Source organism: Vipera ursinii, assembly GCF_947247035.1.
Source record: "Vipera ursinii genome assembly, chromosome: 3".
Classification (NCBI taxonomy): Eukaryota; Metazoa; Chordata; class Lepidosauria; order Squamata; family Viperidae; genus Vipera; species Vipera ursinii.
In genome coordinates, this window is record NC_139516.1 from 119,410,104 (window position 1) to 119,428,462 (window position 18,359).

An 18,359-nucleotide genomic window follows, 5' to 3' on the forward strand; every position below is an offset into this window, starting at 1 on the left:
AATGGATGAATCTATTGAGTACAAGCTGTAGAGTGAAGAAAAGTAGTTGGCATGGAGCCCTCATAGATAGCACTTATAGAGGACTCAAGCTGTCCCATGTAGAAAGCAAAATTGATTCTTTTACCCTCTGGAACAATCTCAGCTATCTAGAGCTCCCTAGAACAGGGCTTTGCAACCTTTTCACCCATTGCACCACTTTTAGGATATGGCAACATCCACTAGTCTCCTAGCAAGGTGTCAAAAACGTGATGACCCCCAAAAATAAATAAATAAAGGAAAAAAGTGATGAAGTACAGGTAGTCCTCGACTTACAGCAGTTTGCTTAGTGACTGAAAAAAGTGCCCCCCAAGCCACAGCCGAGCAAGACACCTGCCTTCTGGGCTCAGAAGCGCCAGGATCAGTGCCGAGCTCCAGCTGGAGCCTAGCGCTGATCCTGGTGCTTCCGCTCAGCCCTGACAGCCCTGCAGCTCCAGCCGTCTCTCGCTCAGGCTTGTGCGGTGCTGCCACCGGTTCAGCTCATTCCCCTTCCCCGCTACCACTTTTCTAGGATGGTCGCGTACCACCTGCCAGGTGCCAATGTATCACAGGTGGTACCCGTACCACTAGTTGAAAAGCCCTGCCCTAGAAGCCAAAGTATGTTGAGAAGACATAGCAAGTTGACAAAAGTTGGAAGCAGCATGCAAGAAGGCATCCTGCTTCCACTTATGAAGTTGAGGGGAAGCATTGATGATACACCTTGATGCATTGCCACTATTTTGCTGTTATTCCCCTGAAAGGATGAGACCAATTTTAAACAATGGAATTTTCACTGTGTGTGAATATTCTTGTTATTTGATGGGCAAAGTCACTCCAATCTGCTTGGACTTAGACTCTGATTAGGTTAGTTTAATTGAGGTACCTGGGGCATGGTCTCATGTTAATTTGATGATGGGTTTGAGTCTGTGATTCCTGATGTGGCAGCTAGGGAGTTCAAATTGAGTTCAGCCACCTCTCTATTAGACCCAGTTCCCTCTTGCATTATTAGTGTGGCCCAGGAGATGGGCCATGGGTCCATGTGAATGGTATCAGCCTCTTTGAGGGAATGGGGTGATTTCTTGGGCCTTGAGGGAAGTGGTGGTGTGCTTCCTGCTCAAAAAGCTATTCTTGTACCCAATAATTTTGGGTAGCTATTGATCTGTCTCTAGCCTTCTTTTGGGGTGGGGGATAGATTGTTGAGAAGGTGGTTGGACAGCAAAGGATCCTAGAGGAATCTATTATTCAGACCTTTAGTTGTGTTTCAGGCAAGGAGTCATCATGGAGATGAATTTGGTCATATGATTGAAGCTTTTTTTGTACGTACATAGTATTTGCTATACTTTGTGAACATCCCTGGTAGTCATCAAAGTGTACAAATTGTGCAGTTTGGTCTCATTTTGTCAATAGGGGTCCACTTGGTTGATGCTTTGAAAAAATTCTTTTGAACCAGGCTCTCCACAGGCTTCATCAGAACCAGACTTCTAGTGGTTGGTAGTCAAGCAGCAAAGTGCCAATTAAGTTGTGCACCTGTTAGTAACCTCAACTAATAAGAGGATCAGATTGCATTTATTGAATGAGGGCGACTTGTTATTTGAGCTCTTATTTCTGCCCATACACTTGGAGCCCTAGCACTTTGCTTCTCAGTTTTACTATAAAAACATACTAAAATAGGCTTTAAGTTATAATGGCCTTTTTCTATTTTACAGATTATGGCTCAGCAAGCAGTGGCAAGTAGCAGCCTCTCTCGATCCATTACCCTTGAATCTGTTTCTCCAAATGACATATCTCTGCAAGGTAACAAGATTCTAGACCAAGTTTCTTTAATTACATGCATTATATTTTTCCTCCCAATTACAGAAATGTAGTGATTATTCCTTAGGCTCTTCTATTAGGAATCACTACTCTTCACCTTACCCCTGAAAGAACCTCTGCATTGGGATGAAAGATCGAATAACAAATCAGCATTTTCGCTATATAAAGTTGATTTGTTGAATTTCACCTTGGCACTTGTTGCTTGGTGCCTTTATCTTTGAATGGATTTTGTCTGACCTTCACAGTACCTTATGCATGGTAAATCATTTCACTGAATAGGTTCCGAGATCTCTCAAACCTTTCCTGATGCATCATGGACTACAGTACACAGTAAACAGCAGATCATCATACTGTCCAGTTTCAAAATACACAAGTGAATGTTTGCTATAATTGTAGAAGATCTTACCTGGAAAGTTAATACAACCCAGGTGGCCAGAAAGGCCCAACAGAGACTTCACTTTCTCAGGGTCTTGCAGAAGAACAGGGTAGAACAATGGCTAATGACCCTCTTTTACCGGTCTACTATAGAGAGCGTCCTCTTGTACTGTATTGTGGTTTGGTATGCTGGTCTGACAGCCGTGGATAGGAAAGCATTACAGAGGATGGTGAGCACAGCACAAGACATTGTGGGCTGTCCCCTGACACCACTGGATGACATTGCCAGGGCTCGCTGCCTTGGAAGAGTGAGGAAAATTCTCAGGGATGACTCACACCCTGGACGGTATCTCTTTACTCTCCAACCATTGGGTAGGAGATACAGGAGTATAGTCAGCCATACTAACAGGCTGAAGAACAGCTTTTATCCATGGACTGTTAGGCTTTTGAATGGGAAATAGTTTTATAAACTTTATGCATGATTGACGTGCGAGGCCGGTGCGTTGTGCAATTAGCTCACATGGTGTAATAAGATGGAGGGTTTGTTGCCATTGTGAGTTGGGGGTGGGGGCATGAAGGGAGGCTCAGCCAATCTCAATGTATACGTGGTTGTACTTTCACAATAAAGGTTCATTCATTCAGAAGAATTCAGGAAATGGGTGGGAAGTCAGAGAAGTGATCAGTGAAGAACACGCCACCAAAACATTATTGGCAGACTGAAGTCCCTGTGTTCTGGCAATCTACAGAGGCATTTCATTGGTATTCTTTGTTTTCAGACAATGAAGGAACTGATGTCCTCTTGATTGCCCCATATTATAACCTGCAGTGCAGCATTTGATACCTCCTATAAAAACTTCCATTTCTTAGATTGATGGCACTCTTAGGAACCAATGAATGAACTCAGTAAGACTTACTGTAGGATCATGAGGAAACACTTGATTACTCACTCCGAGTGCCATGTTTCAGTATCTCCTTATTTCCGATAAGATTTATTTTCTGAACAACAGATTGCAACAGATCTGTTCTCTTTTTGTTCCTGCAGCTGATATATTTGATGCTGTGAGAAAATCTGTTCAGAAATACAAAGCTTTCTATATCGGCACCTTACCAGTATCTAAATCTATGGGTAGGTATTTCCTAGCGACTTCTGCGACTTATGTTTATAGCTGGCTTCACAAATATTGTAAGGTGTAATCTTGTCTATTTTATTAGCATTTCTACAGTTGTGAAACTCACTTCTGCATTATAAGTTGCCATTGGTGGTTTATTTTTATGCTTACAGGAATCTTGCCAGGTATATGGAAAAAGGAATAATTCTGTTGATGAGATTCCTGTGCAATAATGCTTTCTTCTCTGTGTTGGATACACTGACCACATCAACAACGCTATCAGCTCTGAGTTGCAAATATCTGCAGCTATTTGCTGACCCGATAAATGGCAGCAAAGGGAAACTACTAACTCTAATTTTTGCAGCTGAGATCTGGCAACTTGAAATGAAAATCCATTGGTTTTGTTCGTATTGTAGTTTGCTCTTGAGTTAAGGCCATGTTAGGGTTGACAGGAAGTGACAAGAATCAGGTTGAAGCATAGATTTGATTAGAAAATGATGAAGGAACGAAGAGTTAAATACTGCTTTTCTTTGATGTTCTGTTTCACCTTAAAAATTAAATATAAAAATCTATAATAAAACGCTTTAGTAACTGTTTGTCAAGAAATCAACAAGTTCATCGTGTCATCTTGTTACTGTGCCTGTTACAAGTTTCTGTGATGTGTAGCGGTTAAAGCTGTAGGGTGAAGTTAAAGGAAACGGTAGCAATGTTTGAAGTTACTATATTTTTGGGGGGTGGGATAGATGGATATTTCTCTAAAACTAGCTGTTCTCTTGAAAAATCTCAAAACAGATGGTCTCTTTAATTACCTTTCCTCATCTTTGGCCTTGGAAGGAATCTTAAGCAGCCAAGTTGCCTTGACTGGAGTTTTGGAATTCAGTCCCTGGATCCTGAATTTACCTATACTGCAGCTAATGGTGAAAAATGGCTTGGCTTATTCATTTCTTTCCTGCCTTGGCACTTTAGGGATTGATGTGCTAAATAATGCCATTGAAACTCTGATGGGCAGCTGTAACCGTGAGCAGTGGATTCAAGCTGTGGTTAGTGTTTCAGACTCAGTGATGCAAGCAGATCAGACTGAAGTAAGACTCTTTGTGATATTATTACACAGTGGAATCTTTCTATTCTCACCAAATATCTGAGTATGACCTTGCTATCCGTCTCCTATATGGGCTATGGCCTGCTTGCTCTGCATATCCCAGAAATCAAGGAATCAGCCAAGGAAATACTTGACTGAAAACTGATAGTTGGAATTTTTCTCATCATGATTGATTGATTGATTGATTGAATGCTATTACCTCGAGTAAGGGATGCGGTGGCTCAGTGGGTTAGGATGCTGAGCTTGTCGATCAGAAGGTCGGCAGTTTGGCGGGTCGAATCCCGAGTGCCGCATAACAGAGTGAGCGCCTGTTACTCGTCCCAGCTTCTGCCAACCTAGCAGTTCGAAAGGACGTAAAAATGCAAGTAGAAAAATAGGGACCACTACGGTGGGAAGGTAACAGCGTTCTGTGAGCCTTTGGCGTCTAGTCATGCCGGCCACATGACCACGGAGATGTCCTCGGACAAGCGCTGGCTCTTCGGCTTTGAAATGGAGATGACCACCAGCCCCTAGAGTTTGAAACGATTAGCACGCATGTGCGGGGGAACCTTTACCTTTACCTTTAAGGGTTGGCAGTCTTTTTCCGTAGAGGAGCCAAGAAGCCATCTGCTGCTACCCTCATTTTTTGAGCAGGTGGAGAGCACTCTCTCCCTCCCTGTTGTGCGTTGGATAAGTATATTTCTTTTTGGGACCAAGGGCTGAACGGTTTTGGCTGGTGGGCATATCTGGCCTATTGGCCATAGATTGCTGACCCCAATCAGATCTTGGCTGCAAAATCCAGATAATGGTTACAGGTAGTCCTCTACTCACATCTGGTCACTTAGTGACCATTCACAGTTATGATGCCCCCCCCAAGTAACATTTTGGGCACTTGGCTATAGGGTCCATCTGTTTGCCTTGTCATACAGTCATGTGATCATGATTTTTGAGCTGTGGTGCCTCAGTGGTTAGAATATAGTATTGCAGGTTGACTCTGCTCACTGCCAGAAGTTCGATCCTGACCGGGTCAAGGTTGATTCAGCCTCCCATTCTTCCAAGGTTAGTAAAATGAGGACCCAGATTGTTAGGGGCAATATGCTGACATATTGTAAACTGCTTAGAGAGTGCACTATGGAGTGGAATATAAGTCTAAGTACTAAGTGCTATTTTTGTCATTTTTTGCCAAAAATTGGCGCTACTTCCAGAGAAAACTTACTTTCCATTTACTTACTTTCAGGAGAAGATAGTTAAGAAGCTTAACTTTGTTACTTTGGCAAGGTTCCACAGTGATTTTTTTAATCTGTGCTAGCCATTTGCTGTCAGTATTAAATGACGCTGCCAAAGACAAATATTTCAATGATCCTTTGATTCCAGTGGGAGTCAATTACAGTTAATGATCCCATAGAGATCAGTTGGATTTCAATATGTTTAGCTTTGTATGTCACAAATTCAACTGATTTTCATTAGAATATTAAGCACTTCCATTAATCTTTCTCATTGAGAACCTTAGTATCCTTAACTTTGGTTGAGGTTTGTCTATAGTTCAACCTAGTTTATTAAATATAAATTGAAAAAAACCAATAATAAAGGTTAAAGGGTCATTCTTGACCTTTATTAACCTGCTCAATAATACTAGTTTTCAGAGACGGTTGATACATCCAGATATAGTTACATCCTATTTGTTCCACTGGTTTCAATGAGCACTAAGAACTGCTTTCTGCAAAATGGAATTTACATTTGCAAAACACATAGCCCTATTATGTTATTCTTCCAATAATGTTTACTTTTAACATATTGCATGAAACTATAAACTAGAGATTTCAAGCCCTGTCTGCTGGATTTATACAACATAATGTGATTTGTTTGAATTTGCTAGGGCAAAATTCAGCCACGGTGACTTGTAAAGCATAGTTTATAGATATCTGAATACCACTTCACCAATTTCACCGTTTGTTAAATCATGTCTTACAGTTGCATATGATCTAGCTGTCTGTCTCAAGACGTCCACCTACTACCATACACAAAAGTCACTGCATCACATTTATGGGGCTGATCACATAATTCATCTTTGTTTTAGGAATAGGGTTTTTTTAAAAAAAAAGAGAAAGAAAGAAAGAAAGAAAGAGAGAGAGAGAGAAAGAAAGAAAGAAAGAAAGAAAGAAAGAAAGAAAGAAAGAAAGAAAGAAAGAAAGAAAGAGAAAGAAAGTATACATTTGATTCCTGTGTGAAGAACACCTAAAGCTTGCAACTAGTACCTGGAGGACAATCAGAATGAAATGCAATGGGTACCCTTAGTATAATCTGATTGGATTGTTCTGTATTGTTTAAGGCTGAAGAGGAAGAAGATCCTTGCATTTGGGAATGCCACGTACGCTACGTGACTTTCATTGGGATTGGGAGAGATGCCCACACATTTGGACTTATTGCTGACATGGGGAAACAACACTTCCAGTGCACAGCTTTTTGGTGTGAACCAGATGCTGGAACCATTTCAGAAGCAGTGCAGGCTGCATGTATGGTAAATGCTGTGAAAGTAAAACAAACCAAAGCAGATTTCAGGAAAAGTATTAGTCTTCTAAAGAAGCTTCCTCTTAAGTTTGGCATACATTTTATCTTCCTACCATTCTTGGTTCCACTCCCCATCACACTCAAGACATTGCTTTTTGGCTCAGTATTCACCGTTCTTGAAATGCTTGAAGAGAAAAGAAACAAGGGTCTTGTTCTAAAGAAGAAAATATTATTGGGTATTGCCATCTAGAATAAACCACCTGAAATATTTTATTCTGTCTAACTGAACCATTCTAAACCATTCTGCCAGAACTATTCCCTGCAGCCTAGCTCTAGGGAAAAAAAAGAGAAAGTCAGACCTTAATTAACATTATGGACATCAAATCATTTTTTTTTGTTCAGATTATTTGGTATAATATTGTTATGCATCATAGCTGATAATAAGGGTCTAGCCCAGGGGTCAGCAACCTGAAACAGTGAAAGAGCCACTCGGAACCGATTCCCTCACAAAAGGAAAAACTGGGAGCCGCAAAAAATGTGTGCACATGTGCGTACATGCACACATGTGCAGAACAGGGTTTGACTGAAGAGTGGAGCCAAGGCGAGATATGCACCTACCCTGCATATTTGAATTGATTGGTTGAACTTTTTTAGTCCCACTTTTTTTTTTTTGGACTGCACATGGCAGAGGACTGGGAGCTGCAGGAGACGGCTGAAAGAGCCGCATGCGGCTCCGGAGCCGCTGGTTGCAGACCTGTGGTCTAGCCAGAAAATCAGAATATCACCAAATAATTGAACTTAGCTTCCCATCGCCCGGTTCACTCCCACAGAGTCGGCCTCCTCAGGGTTCCGTCGACCAGGCAATGCCGGCTGGCGACCCCCAGGGGGAGAGCCTTCTCTGTGGGCACACTGACCCTCTGGAATGAATTGCCTCCGGAGCTGCGGACGGCCCCTGACCTTCGGTCCTTCCGCTGTGACCTGAAGACCTGGTTGTTCGAACAAGCGGGCCTGGACTGACTACGATTTTTAATTAGGCTTTTACTGGGTTAAATTGTTTTGTAATTTCATATTTATTGTTTAATTCTCTTTTAAATTTTTTACTCTATGTTTTTCAATTTTTATTGTTGTGAGCTGCCCTGAGTCCTCAGGGAGAAGGGCGGCATATAAATTTAATAAAATGAAATGAAATAAAATGAAATAATCATTATATAGATGAATTATAAAACACCTGGCCAGTTCTGGCTGCAGTATCTTTTATGCAATTTTGAATGAGTATTTTCAAATTAAACCATAATATTTTACATATTCAGGTTTTTCCAAATAACGTACTGGGTTGTATGTTCTTACAATATCAGGAGAGAAGCTTACAGCATCTTGGCTGAACTTGAAAAAGCTAGGCAAGGTTGAACCTAGTCCAGGGGTAGGCAACCTTGGCTCTTTTATGACTCATGGACTTCAACTCCCAGAATTCCTGAGTCAGCTATGCTGGTTCAGGAATTCTGGGAGTTGAAGTCCATGCATTATAAAAGAGCCAAGGTTGCCTACCCCTGACCTAGTCATACTGAAATGGGAAGCATTTGTTTGTAGTCTAGCTTGAGAAGTAAGAAAGGAAGACATTTCAAACTGTAAACTTGCCATATTTTATCTTTTAGTCAACAGGAAACTGAATGAGTCTTTGCCATTATATAATAGGGAGAAGATTTTTAGGACAAAACACATGTTAATTTAGGTTTTTGTAGCTATATAATCTCTAAATTCACTGCAACTTATGTGTTTCTTTGATAGGTGCAGTATCAAAAGTGCTTAGTGGCCTCACAAATGAGAAGAAAAAATAATTCACACTCCATGATGAAGCTGAAAAGGACACTGTCGCTCGATTCACCCGTTTGTTCATTTCCCATCACAGGACCCTCCTTGCAGAAAACAAGCAGTGGGGCCGCAATGTGCAAGAGGGGAATGTTTTCTTTCTTTGAAACCTTCCGCCAAAAACATTCCACGCTACACACTTCCTAAGATGAAAACAAAGTTTGGCGGTCCCAGATGACCCTTAATGGCACTGCCCAATGATGTCCAGGCTAAGAATGTAACTAGCATAATTTTGTTTGTGAACCTCCTTCACTGAAGCGGAAAAACTAATACAGCCAAGCAAAACTGGATCCTAAAAAAGGATCCTGACAGATTCTGGACACGCTATGCATATTTCTTCCAGTTCTTTGCTACATAGAAACTCTGAGGGAGAGGCAAGCTTGTGGGGGAGGGGGAGGGGGAGGGGGGGCAGGGGAGAAGCAATGCTGCACAAAACCATTTGAAGGTGCTGCTTGCTATTCAGGGCAAGCAACATCACCACCATGGCGTAAACTTAAAAGTCTTGCTCCAATTGCCCAGGGATTGATAGGTCTGAGCAAAGCAGCCAATTCATCTTCATTCAGTAACAGCACGTTTTTTTTTATGATTGAAACTGTGGACATTAACACGGTTCCTTTCCTAGCTGTAGTTTGAACTCTTGGAATGTGATCCTGGAAAAAAAAGGCTCAAGAGAAGAAAAGAAACTGCTGACTCTCTAGGTACATGTTTGGATTAGTTGTAAGCTCTTGATCTGTGAGGCAGAAGTAGAAATGATGTTATTCCTGGAAAACTAATAAATAATTTGACACCATCATTCTCCAAGCTAATGCCACGCAAATGTGTTTGGACCGCTAAATCTCAATATTTTCATCCAATTTTCATATCAACCTATGCATACTTCTCACTGTACTAGTTTGTATAGTTTCCCCTTCTGAATATATATTTTTTTTCTAATTTGGTAAAATCTGCATTCATCTTTTAACATTTGAACATCACTGATAAGTAGTGTTGCCAGTCATGCAGGTACCAGGAAACAACCCTTCTGAAACAGGCACCTGACTATAATAAGCAGATAGATCAGATGGTGCACATAATCCCAGTGTTTTCTAACAAAACGTTTGTAAGCAAACTATGCATATGCATAGTGCTTGCATACAGGACTGTTGTTTATAACGTGGCCATTCTACCAGTCTGACACTTGAATTGGAAGCATCATCTAGACTCAGACCATCATCTGATGAGCCAACGTTGGCGATTCAAATAATAAGGAAGATTTCTTTTTCAAAAGATGTAATACTGAATGCCTGTTGCACTAGCAGTGAAAACGACTACTAGATCAGCGATCCCCAACCTTTCCAGTTTGGTGGCCCGAAGGGAGAGCAGAGAAATGTGCATGCGCATGAGCACAAGGGCAAACGGGCACGCACACAGTGGTGGCGCTAGCACCCGTGCACATGTGCAAGTGGGCCATGTGCATGTGCAAGCAGGCCATGTGCATGCACGAACGGGCTGTGCGCATGTGTAAATGGGACATGCGCACTTGCAGTGGTGCTGGCGATGGTGTGAGTGCCTGCGCACCTGTGCAAGCGGGCTGCTAGCGGCTGTTCACATGTGCACATGGGCCACTAGCGCCCACATGCATGCGCAAACAGGTCACTAGCAGTCCCATGCATGTGCAAACAGGGCCGCTAGTGCCCATGCGGCAGCAGCAGTGCCAGCATGAGTGGGGGATGCATGCAAGTTGCCGGCCATTTCCCCTCCCCGATGGCCAACAGGCTGTGGCCCAGTACCGGGCCGTGGATCACAGGTTGGATGGGATCTATACAATGGATAGATGACACTGGTAGGAAGAAGGATGAATCACCAAATGCATTACATTTTATGTTTCAGTTTCATTCTTGATATAATTCCTTTTCTTTCATTTAATAAGTAATCCTGGATGAAGATAGACTCAAGTCTACCTCAGTGATACTTTCTATCTATCTACATTGTGCAAATAAAGTACTAAATATATTAAAGCTATATTTACTTTATGTTTGGTCTCTATCTCCTGACATTTCTACTGGTGCTCAAATGAGTGGCTGTATACATATAGCGTAAATGAACCAAGTTTTAGATCCAACAGTTAGTTCCAACAGTTTTAGACAAATTATTGGAACTCTACATAATTATGCAAAACTTGTCCTTAGTATTTCAGCCTTTAATAATGATTTCACGATTTTATTCAGGATAAATATTATGCCAACAGATGTATTAGTTAGTTCCCTTAGTTCTTATCTTAGTTCCCTCCTCAGAGGCATTTATCACTATTCACAGATAACCCAAGGAAACATCATTTATAAAGAGCAATAATTTTATTACTGATGTGTAACAAATAAATAACCTAGCTGACATCTTTGTCATCCAAAAGATAAAAGAGAGTACTAGATGGACAGCTACACTGGACCTACGGTAATTATTACTAAGAGAGGAGAAATGATAGAGGGGTTGAAGTTGCAGGCAGAGGGGTTGAAGTTGCAGGAACTTTGTGGGAGAGTATCCATGTCATATCATTCAGTATACTGCAGACACAAGCAGTAGAACATAATCAAATCAGTGTGTCAGACTTTAAAAGAGCTGATTCTAACAAACCTATAGAGAGCTTGGAAAAAATTCCATGGATGAAAATCTTAAAGGAAGAAACAACTAAGAAGCTTGGGAAACTCTGAAAACTTTTTTATTATTATTTTTGACATTTGTTGCAAGTTTCTTTTAACATATAAAAAGAGGGACGTGGTGGCTCAGTAGGTTAGGACACTGAGCTTGTCGATCAGAAGATCGGCAGTTTGGTGGGTCGAATCCCGAGTGCCGCGTAACAGAGTGAGCGCCTGTTACTCGTCCCAGCTTCTGCCAACCTAGCAGTTCGAAAGCACATAAAAATGCAAGTAGAAAAATAGGGACCACTACGGTGGGAAGGTAACAGCGTTCCATGCGCCTTTGGCGTCTAGTCATGCCGGCCACATGACCACGGAGACGTCCTCGGACAAGCGCTGGCTCTTCGGCTTTGAAACAGAGATGAGCACCGGCCCCTAGAGTCGGAAACGACTAGCACGCATGTGCGGGGGAACCTTTACCTTTACCTTTTAACATATAAAAAACAAGGAAAAGAAACAATTAGTCCACCAATGGGAGAAGATAGCAAGGAAGAGATGGCCAGCAGGGAGAAAGCACAGCTGCTTAATTCTTCCTTTGCATCTGTCTTCACACAAAAAGAAAATATACCCCAACCTATCAAAGAGAGAACCATAAAAGACAGACTAGGAATTCAAATTAAAATAGGGAAGAGAATGGTAAGAAAAGGAAAAAAAAACAGATCCAGGAAATTACAGACCAATCAGTCTGGAAGATGCTATAAAAGATAATCAAGCAACAGATCTGCTTGATTCAATTTATCTCTTTGTGAGTGTTTTGCTTTAGGTATTCCCTGATTTTTGCTGCAATCAGTCCTTTCCTAGTAAAAGTAATTTTTTCTAAATCTATGGAGTCAAGGGTTGTCTTTCCTAGGGATTGATTGGAGGCAGCCCTGGTACAACCTAGAACTAAGGAGAAATTTCTTGACAGTGAGAACAATAAACCAGTGGAATTTCCTGCCTTCAGAAGTTGTGGATGCACCATTACTGGAGGCTTATTTTAAAAAGACAAATCATTTCTCTGAAATAGTATAGGATCTCCTGCTTGAGCTGAGGGGTGGGCTAGAAGATCTCTAATATCCCTTCTTATTCTATTCTGTTCTGTTCCATTCTATTAATTCACTTTTAAAATGTGGTGTAATACTAATATTTTAAATACTAAATTCAATAGGTATAAACATTATGTTATGTTCTCCTGGCTACTTTCCTTAGCGACCAGAGGCAAGGTCGCCTAGCCAATAACAAGACACAGTAACGGCTTTTTGTTTCATTTACTGCAGTAAGCAGGGAGAAAAGCTATCAAAGCTTGGTTCTCTCCAAAATTCCAACCCAAAATGTTCTTTTCTTTATACAACCCTGTCCCGGCTGCCACATCCCTCCTCGTTCCCCATTGGCTGAGGTACTATGACCGCCTCGTACAGATTTCCTGCTATCTTCCTTAAACATACTAAATGAAACATCACATGTACATTAATAATGTAAGATATTAGACATATCCAATTGTTTGTTTTGAGTTCTAGGCCCCTTTTTATGGCTCCTTAGAACAATAGGTTCTTTTCTGTTTTTCAGTTCAATCTGCCTTTCCAGCTAATTTTTGGCTATATGTCTATTTTATATCCTCCCTTTATGCTACCATTTCCTAGTTCCTTACTGTAGTTTCTTTGGCATGTTTGTTTCTCCACTCAGTAAGTTTCCACTACAGAGCGGATTCAATTCTAAATTTTTCTTTCAATATTAAATTTCGAAAACCTTTCATTTACTTCTATCAATTATAATTACATATGTTATGATTAAAATTACCAAATCTATGGGAAGAAAAGAATTACAAGAAATAAAATCTCAATATAAAATTAATTATTTTTTTTATTACAGCTAGGCCATAGAGAAACATACCGTTCCATCTTCTCATGTTTAGAATATAAAAACATTTCAAGAATTTGTGAAGAACACATATCTGAAATTTATTTCTTGATTTCAGAAGTATAAATTTCTTTGCTCGGTCCCAGACTTGTCAACCCCAAAGTTTTTCATAAAATGTCAAGTCCCGTATTTTAGGACTATAGATCAACATTACATTTTACTACTACTTTCCTCCTACCCCATCCCCCACATGTTAATGCATGTTGTAGTTTGAAACCAAACAGTAGCCATGACTGGTCATGACCAAATCATGAGTTAAAGAGCTTTAATGTTTTAAAATGTCAGCAATGTTGACTCCTAGCAACTACCTAGACAAAACACTGTAGGTTTCCTAGCAAGATTTCAGAAGTGGTTTGCCATTGCCTTTTTCCTAGGGCTAAGAGAGAGTGACTGGCCCAAGATCACCCAGCTGGCTTTGTGCCCAAGGCATTGTCATGGTCTCCTGTTTTCTATCCTCGTGCCTTAATCACTGCCTTAAATCCCTTTTAAAGATTCTTCCAGAAATCCAATATTTACAAAACTATATTTTCCCATGAAATTAACATCATTCTCAAAATATAACTAAATATTGATTTTCAAAAATTGGAGATTCCAATTCTCACTCCATGTTTCATATATATACGTAGCTAATGCTATATTTCATGCTATTTTTACTTATTTGTGTGGGAATATTCTGATCCAGCTTTGCTTATGCTATAACCGCTTGACTTTAATAAAAGAATCTTTCACCTCAAAGAATGGAGTCAAGGGTGTTTCTTTCCTAAATGCCCAAGTTGGAACAAGCCTGACAATTAGGTTGTGACAGTTGCAGTCTCCATATTCAAAGAAGGTAGGAAGGATAATATAAATTTGCTTAATGCTAATTGCAAACTTCATGGGAGACATCTCTAATGGAAATTAAAGGACTGGCTGGTACAAGAAAATTTGCTAGTGAGGTGCAGGCAGATTTTTAGGGAAGGTCAGTCTACTTTTGACCATTGTCTAATACTCCAATCTTTAATATTGCAATCTCTTTATATGTGTCTTTTTTATTGACATGAAAGCATCGTTTGATTCCATTTCCTATGGCATATTCTGGAGAAAATTAGAGACTGCCTTGTTTCCTCCTGCTTATTCTTTATATAGACTCTTTATAGCAGCACCTCCTTGAAGGTCAGGCACATTTATCAAGTTGTTTGAACATGGGTGTGGGTGTGTGTTCAATTAATATTTATACTTTAGCAGGTCACTTAAGCAACCTGAACTTTCATCCTTTCTGTAAGCTTTTACAATTGTGGAAGAAAAATTGAATACACAAATACTTTGGCCAGCTAATGAAAAGAGAGGACTCACTGGAAAAGATCCTGACGTTGGAAAAGATTGAAAGCAAAAGGAGAAGAGGACAGCAGAGGACAAAATGGTTAGTGTCATCAATGCAATGAACATGAATTTGGGCAAACTCTAGGATACAGGGGAGGACAGGAGAGTCTGTTGTGCTACAATTCATGGAGTCACAAAGAGTCAGACATGACTTAGCAACTGAACAACAAGAAGAAAAACCAAATGCATAGGTTTAGAATGGGTGGTACCTGGCTTAACAGCAGAAGATGGATTAGGTGTCCTAATGGACCACACTTAACTATGAGCCAACAGTGTGCTGCAGCTTCCCAAAAAAAGCCACTGCAGTCCTAGATTGCATCAACAGAGGGATAGTATCAAGGTCACCTAAAATATAAGTGAGAGAAGGGAATTAGAGGGTCAGCTATACTAGACCTAATTTTTACTAACAGATATGAGATGATTAAGGGACACAGTGGCTCAGTGGGTTAGGACGCTGAGCTTGTCGATCAGAAGGTCGGCAGTTTGGCGGGTCGAATCCCAAGTGCCGTGTAACAGAGTGAGCGCCTGTTACTCGTCCCAACTTCTGCCAACCTAGCAGTTCGAAAGCATGTAAAAATGCAAGTAGAAAAATAGGGACCACTACGGTGGGAAGGTAACAGCGTTCCGTGTGCCTTTGGCGTCTAGTCATGCCGGCCACATGACCATGGAGATGTCCTCGGACAAACTCTGGCTCTTCGGCTTTGAAACGGAGATGAGCACCGGCCCCTAGAGTCGGAAACGACTAGCACACATGTGCGGGGGAACCTTTACCTTTACCTTTATGAGATGATAGAAGGGGTTGATGTTGCAGGAACTTTGGGGAAGAGTGACCACATGATACTGGAAATTTGTTGCAGAAAACAGCTGCAAAGATGATTAGGAGTCGGAGGCTAAAGCATATGATGAACAGTTGCAGCAACTGGTATATTTAGTCTAATGAAGAGAAGAATTAGGGATGACATGATAGCAGTCTTCCACTATTGGAGAGGTTTTCACATAGAAGGACTGCCTATTCTCCAAAGCACCTGAGGGCAAGACAAAAAGTAATAGGTGGAAACCAATCAAAGAGAGATCCAACCTAGAACTAAGGAGAAATTTCCTGACAATGACAACAATTAATCAGTGAAAGGGCTTGTCTTCAGAGGTTGTGGGTGCTCCATCACTAGATGTTTTTAAGAAGAGATTGGACAACAGTCTGTCCGGAATGGTATAGGGTTTCTTGCTTGTGTAGGGGGTTTGACTAAAAAAACCTCCAAGGTCTTTGTTATTCTGGATATCTAAGCTGATAAATATGTAGATCTCCTTTTAACTTGCTGTCATGGTCCCTATAGACCTTAGAAGAGTCTTGGGTACCCTAGGGTAGCATTGTACGAAAGATCCTTTAAAGGTCAATTATAGTCTTTGCAAAGAGACCAACATTTCACAAATGGAATATAAATAGGCACAAAATCAAGCAAATTTCATCCTATAAATAGTTGGAACTGGTTTTCCAAACTTCTGGTAACAGAAATGCCTGTGGCACTTTAGTACTGAATGCTCAAAAGAGTGCTATAGCTGGTGTAGGAAGCCACCCTACCCTCTCCAGAATAAAATAGACTTTATTCTTAATATTAAAAAAGCAGAATAGAATATTTCCCCTGAAGGAGAAGAGGAGAGACATCTTCTTAAAGGGAGAAAGCAGCCCCAGTCTTCTTGCTATAGGAAAACAGCCTCAAGCAGAAACCTGAAGAAGCTAGTTTTTAGGAATTCCTCCCCCCCATTCCACTTCTCCATCTCTTATCCTTTGTTCTCCATGCCTATGTCTGACCAACAGTGCTTCTCCTGGGAGAGTCACCCACAAAGTAGGGAGAAGACCCTGTTCTCGTATCTTTCAGGTCTGCACAGATGACTCAGCGACCTTTGGAAAGATTGACCCGGACACTGCTTCCAGAGAAGACCCTCCATTCATTCCAGCCATGGAATTGGGTTTGAATCCAGCCATCCACTAGAAAGTCACCATGCAACCAGAGTGGAACAGATCTTCCCGGGTCTTACATCAACCAGATGCCTGTGAAAGATGCAGAGAAAGGGAGGACTCCTGGATCCATTGGCCCCATGTGAAGCCTCAGAAGACAACTGGAAAGACTATGGGGGGAGCACAGAAATTCATTGTAAGGTTTTCTTTCTTGCCTTATTTGTACTGTAATTAGCCAGTTGAATGTATTTATGGAGGATGGCATTTGAGAATGGTTGGCACAGCAAGTCCTGAACACCTTGGATTTCTGTCTGGCGGGAGGGAAATTTGTCCAGGATGTTTGAATTGCACACAAACACACACACACACACACACACACACACACACACACACACACTTCAGAATCACACTGAGGCTATCCCTTCACCTACCTCCACGTAAAGCTCCCAGGCTACTTTTTGCTCTGTGGCACTAAGGCCTTTGCATGCATACCTTCTTGCAAAATCCATGGGGGAGGGACATGCCTTTACTGAAGAGGTAGCAGAAAAGAGGTCTCCAAACCCCAGGCCCTGACTGTGACTCACAAATGATACTGCCCAGTAAAACAAAATATGTTGCACTGCTAGACTCAGAGTGGGAGTCCTAGGGCTCACTGTGTGCAATTTAAGAAATATTAATAGCTTGGCTTGCACACTGGCTAACCTCATTTGGACATCGCAACATGGATGCACTAAACCAGGGATAGGCAACCTTGCCTTTTATGACTCGTGGACTTCAACTCCCAGCATTCCTGAGCCAGACGTGCTGGCTCAGGAATTCTGGGAGTTGAAGTCCATGAGTCATAAAAGAGCTAAGGTTGCCTACCCCTGCCCTAAACTAAGAGCTAAGGAAGGAAACAACCCTTGAAAATGGGCAGTCAGTGGTTATGCACAGAGGCAAAAAATGGCTGTGAGGAATTTTGGGGTACGTGCAGATCTGATTGAGACTTCACAGACGGTGAGATCAAACATCTGAAAAGAATTGGCACAGAATTGGTTTATTTGGTTTATTAAATTTATATTGGACATTATACATTTTTTCCACTAACAGGGGTAGGCAACCTTGGCTCTTTTATGACTTGTGGACTTCAACTCCCAGAATTCCTGAGCCAGCATGGCTCAGCTTGGAAACCTCTCCCTTTCCCCTCAGCATGGCTGGCTCAGGAATTCTGGGAGTTGAAGTCCACGAGGCATAAAAGAGCCAAGGTTGCCTACCCCTGCACTAACAGAACTTTTGCTCTGGTTTCTAGACTTTCACGTGTTGAAAGCTCTCTGAATAGAATAGAGCTGGAAGGGACCTTGGAGGTCTTCTGGTCCAGCCCCCTGCTCAAAGCAGGAGAACCTATATCATTTCAGACAAGTCAGTCTCTTCTTAAAAACTTCCAGCGATGGAGTGCCCATGATTTCTGGAGGCAAGCTGTTCCACTGGTTAATTGTCCTCACTGTTAGGAAGTTTCTCCTTAATTCCAGGTTGCTTCTCTCTTTGATCAGTTCCCAACCATTGTTTCTTGTCCTGCCCTCTGGTGCTTTGGAGAATAATTTGACTCCCTCTTCTTTGCGGCAGCCTTTCAAATACTGGAATACTGCTATCACGTCACCCCTATTTCTTGTTTTCTTTAGACCAGGGGTCTTCAAACTTGGCCCTTTTATGACTTGTGGACTTCAACTCCCAGAATT

The 18,359-nt window shown here is 41.4% G+C and overlaps 1 protein-coding gene across 1 annotated transcript in view; it reads left to right on the forward strand.

Annotated features, from left to right (window-relative positions):
* Positions 1–9,137, forward strand: part of APBB3 (amyloid beta precursor protein binding family B member 3) — a 40,324-nt gene extending 31,187 nt beyond the window's left edge. The window contains exons 8-12 of the mRNA XM_083357338.1: positions 1,722–1,809; positions 3,245–3,328; positions 4,278–4,393; positions 6,719–6,907; positions 8,683–9,137. Coding sequence (XP_083213464.1) covers positions 1,722–1,809; positions 3,245–3,328; positions 4,278–4,393; positions 6,719–6,907; positions 8,683–8,910 — 705 coding nt within the window. The 3' untranslated portion in view covers positions 8,911–9,137. The remainder of the gene's footprint in view (positions 1–1,721; positions 1,810–3,244; positions 3,329–4,277; positions 4,394–6,718; positions 6,908–8,682) is intronic.
* Positions 9,138–18,359: the final 9,222 nt, after the last annotated feature.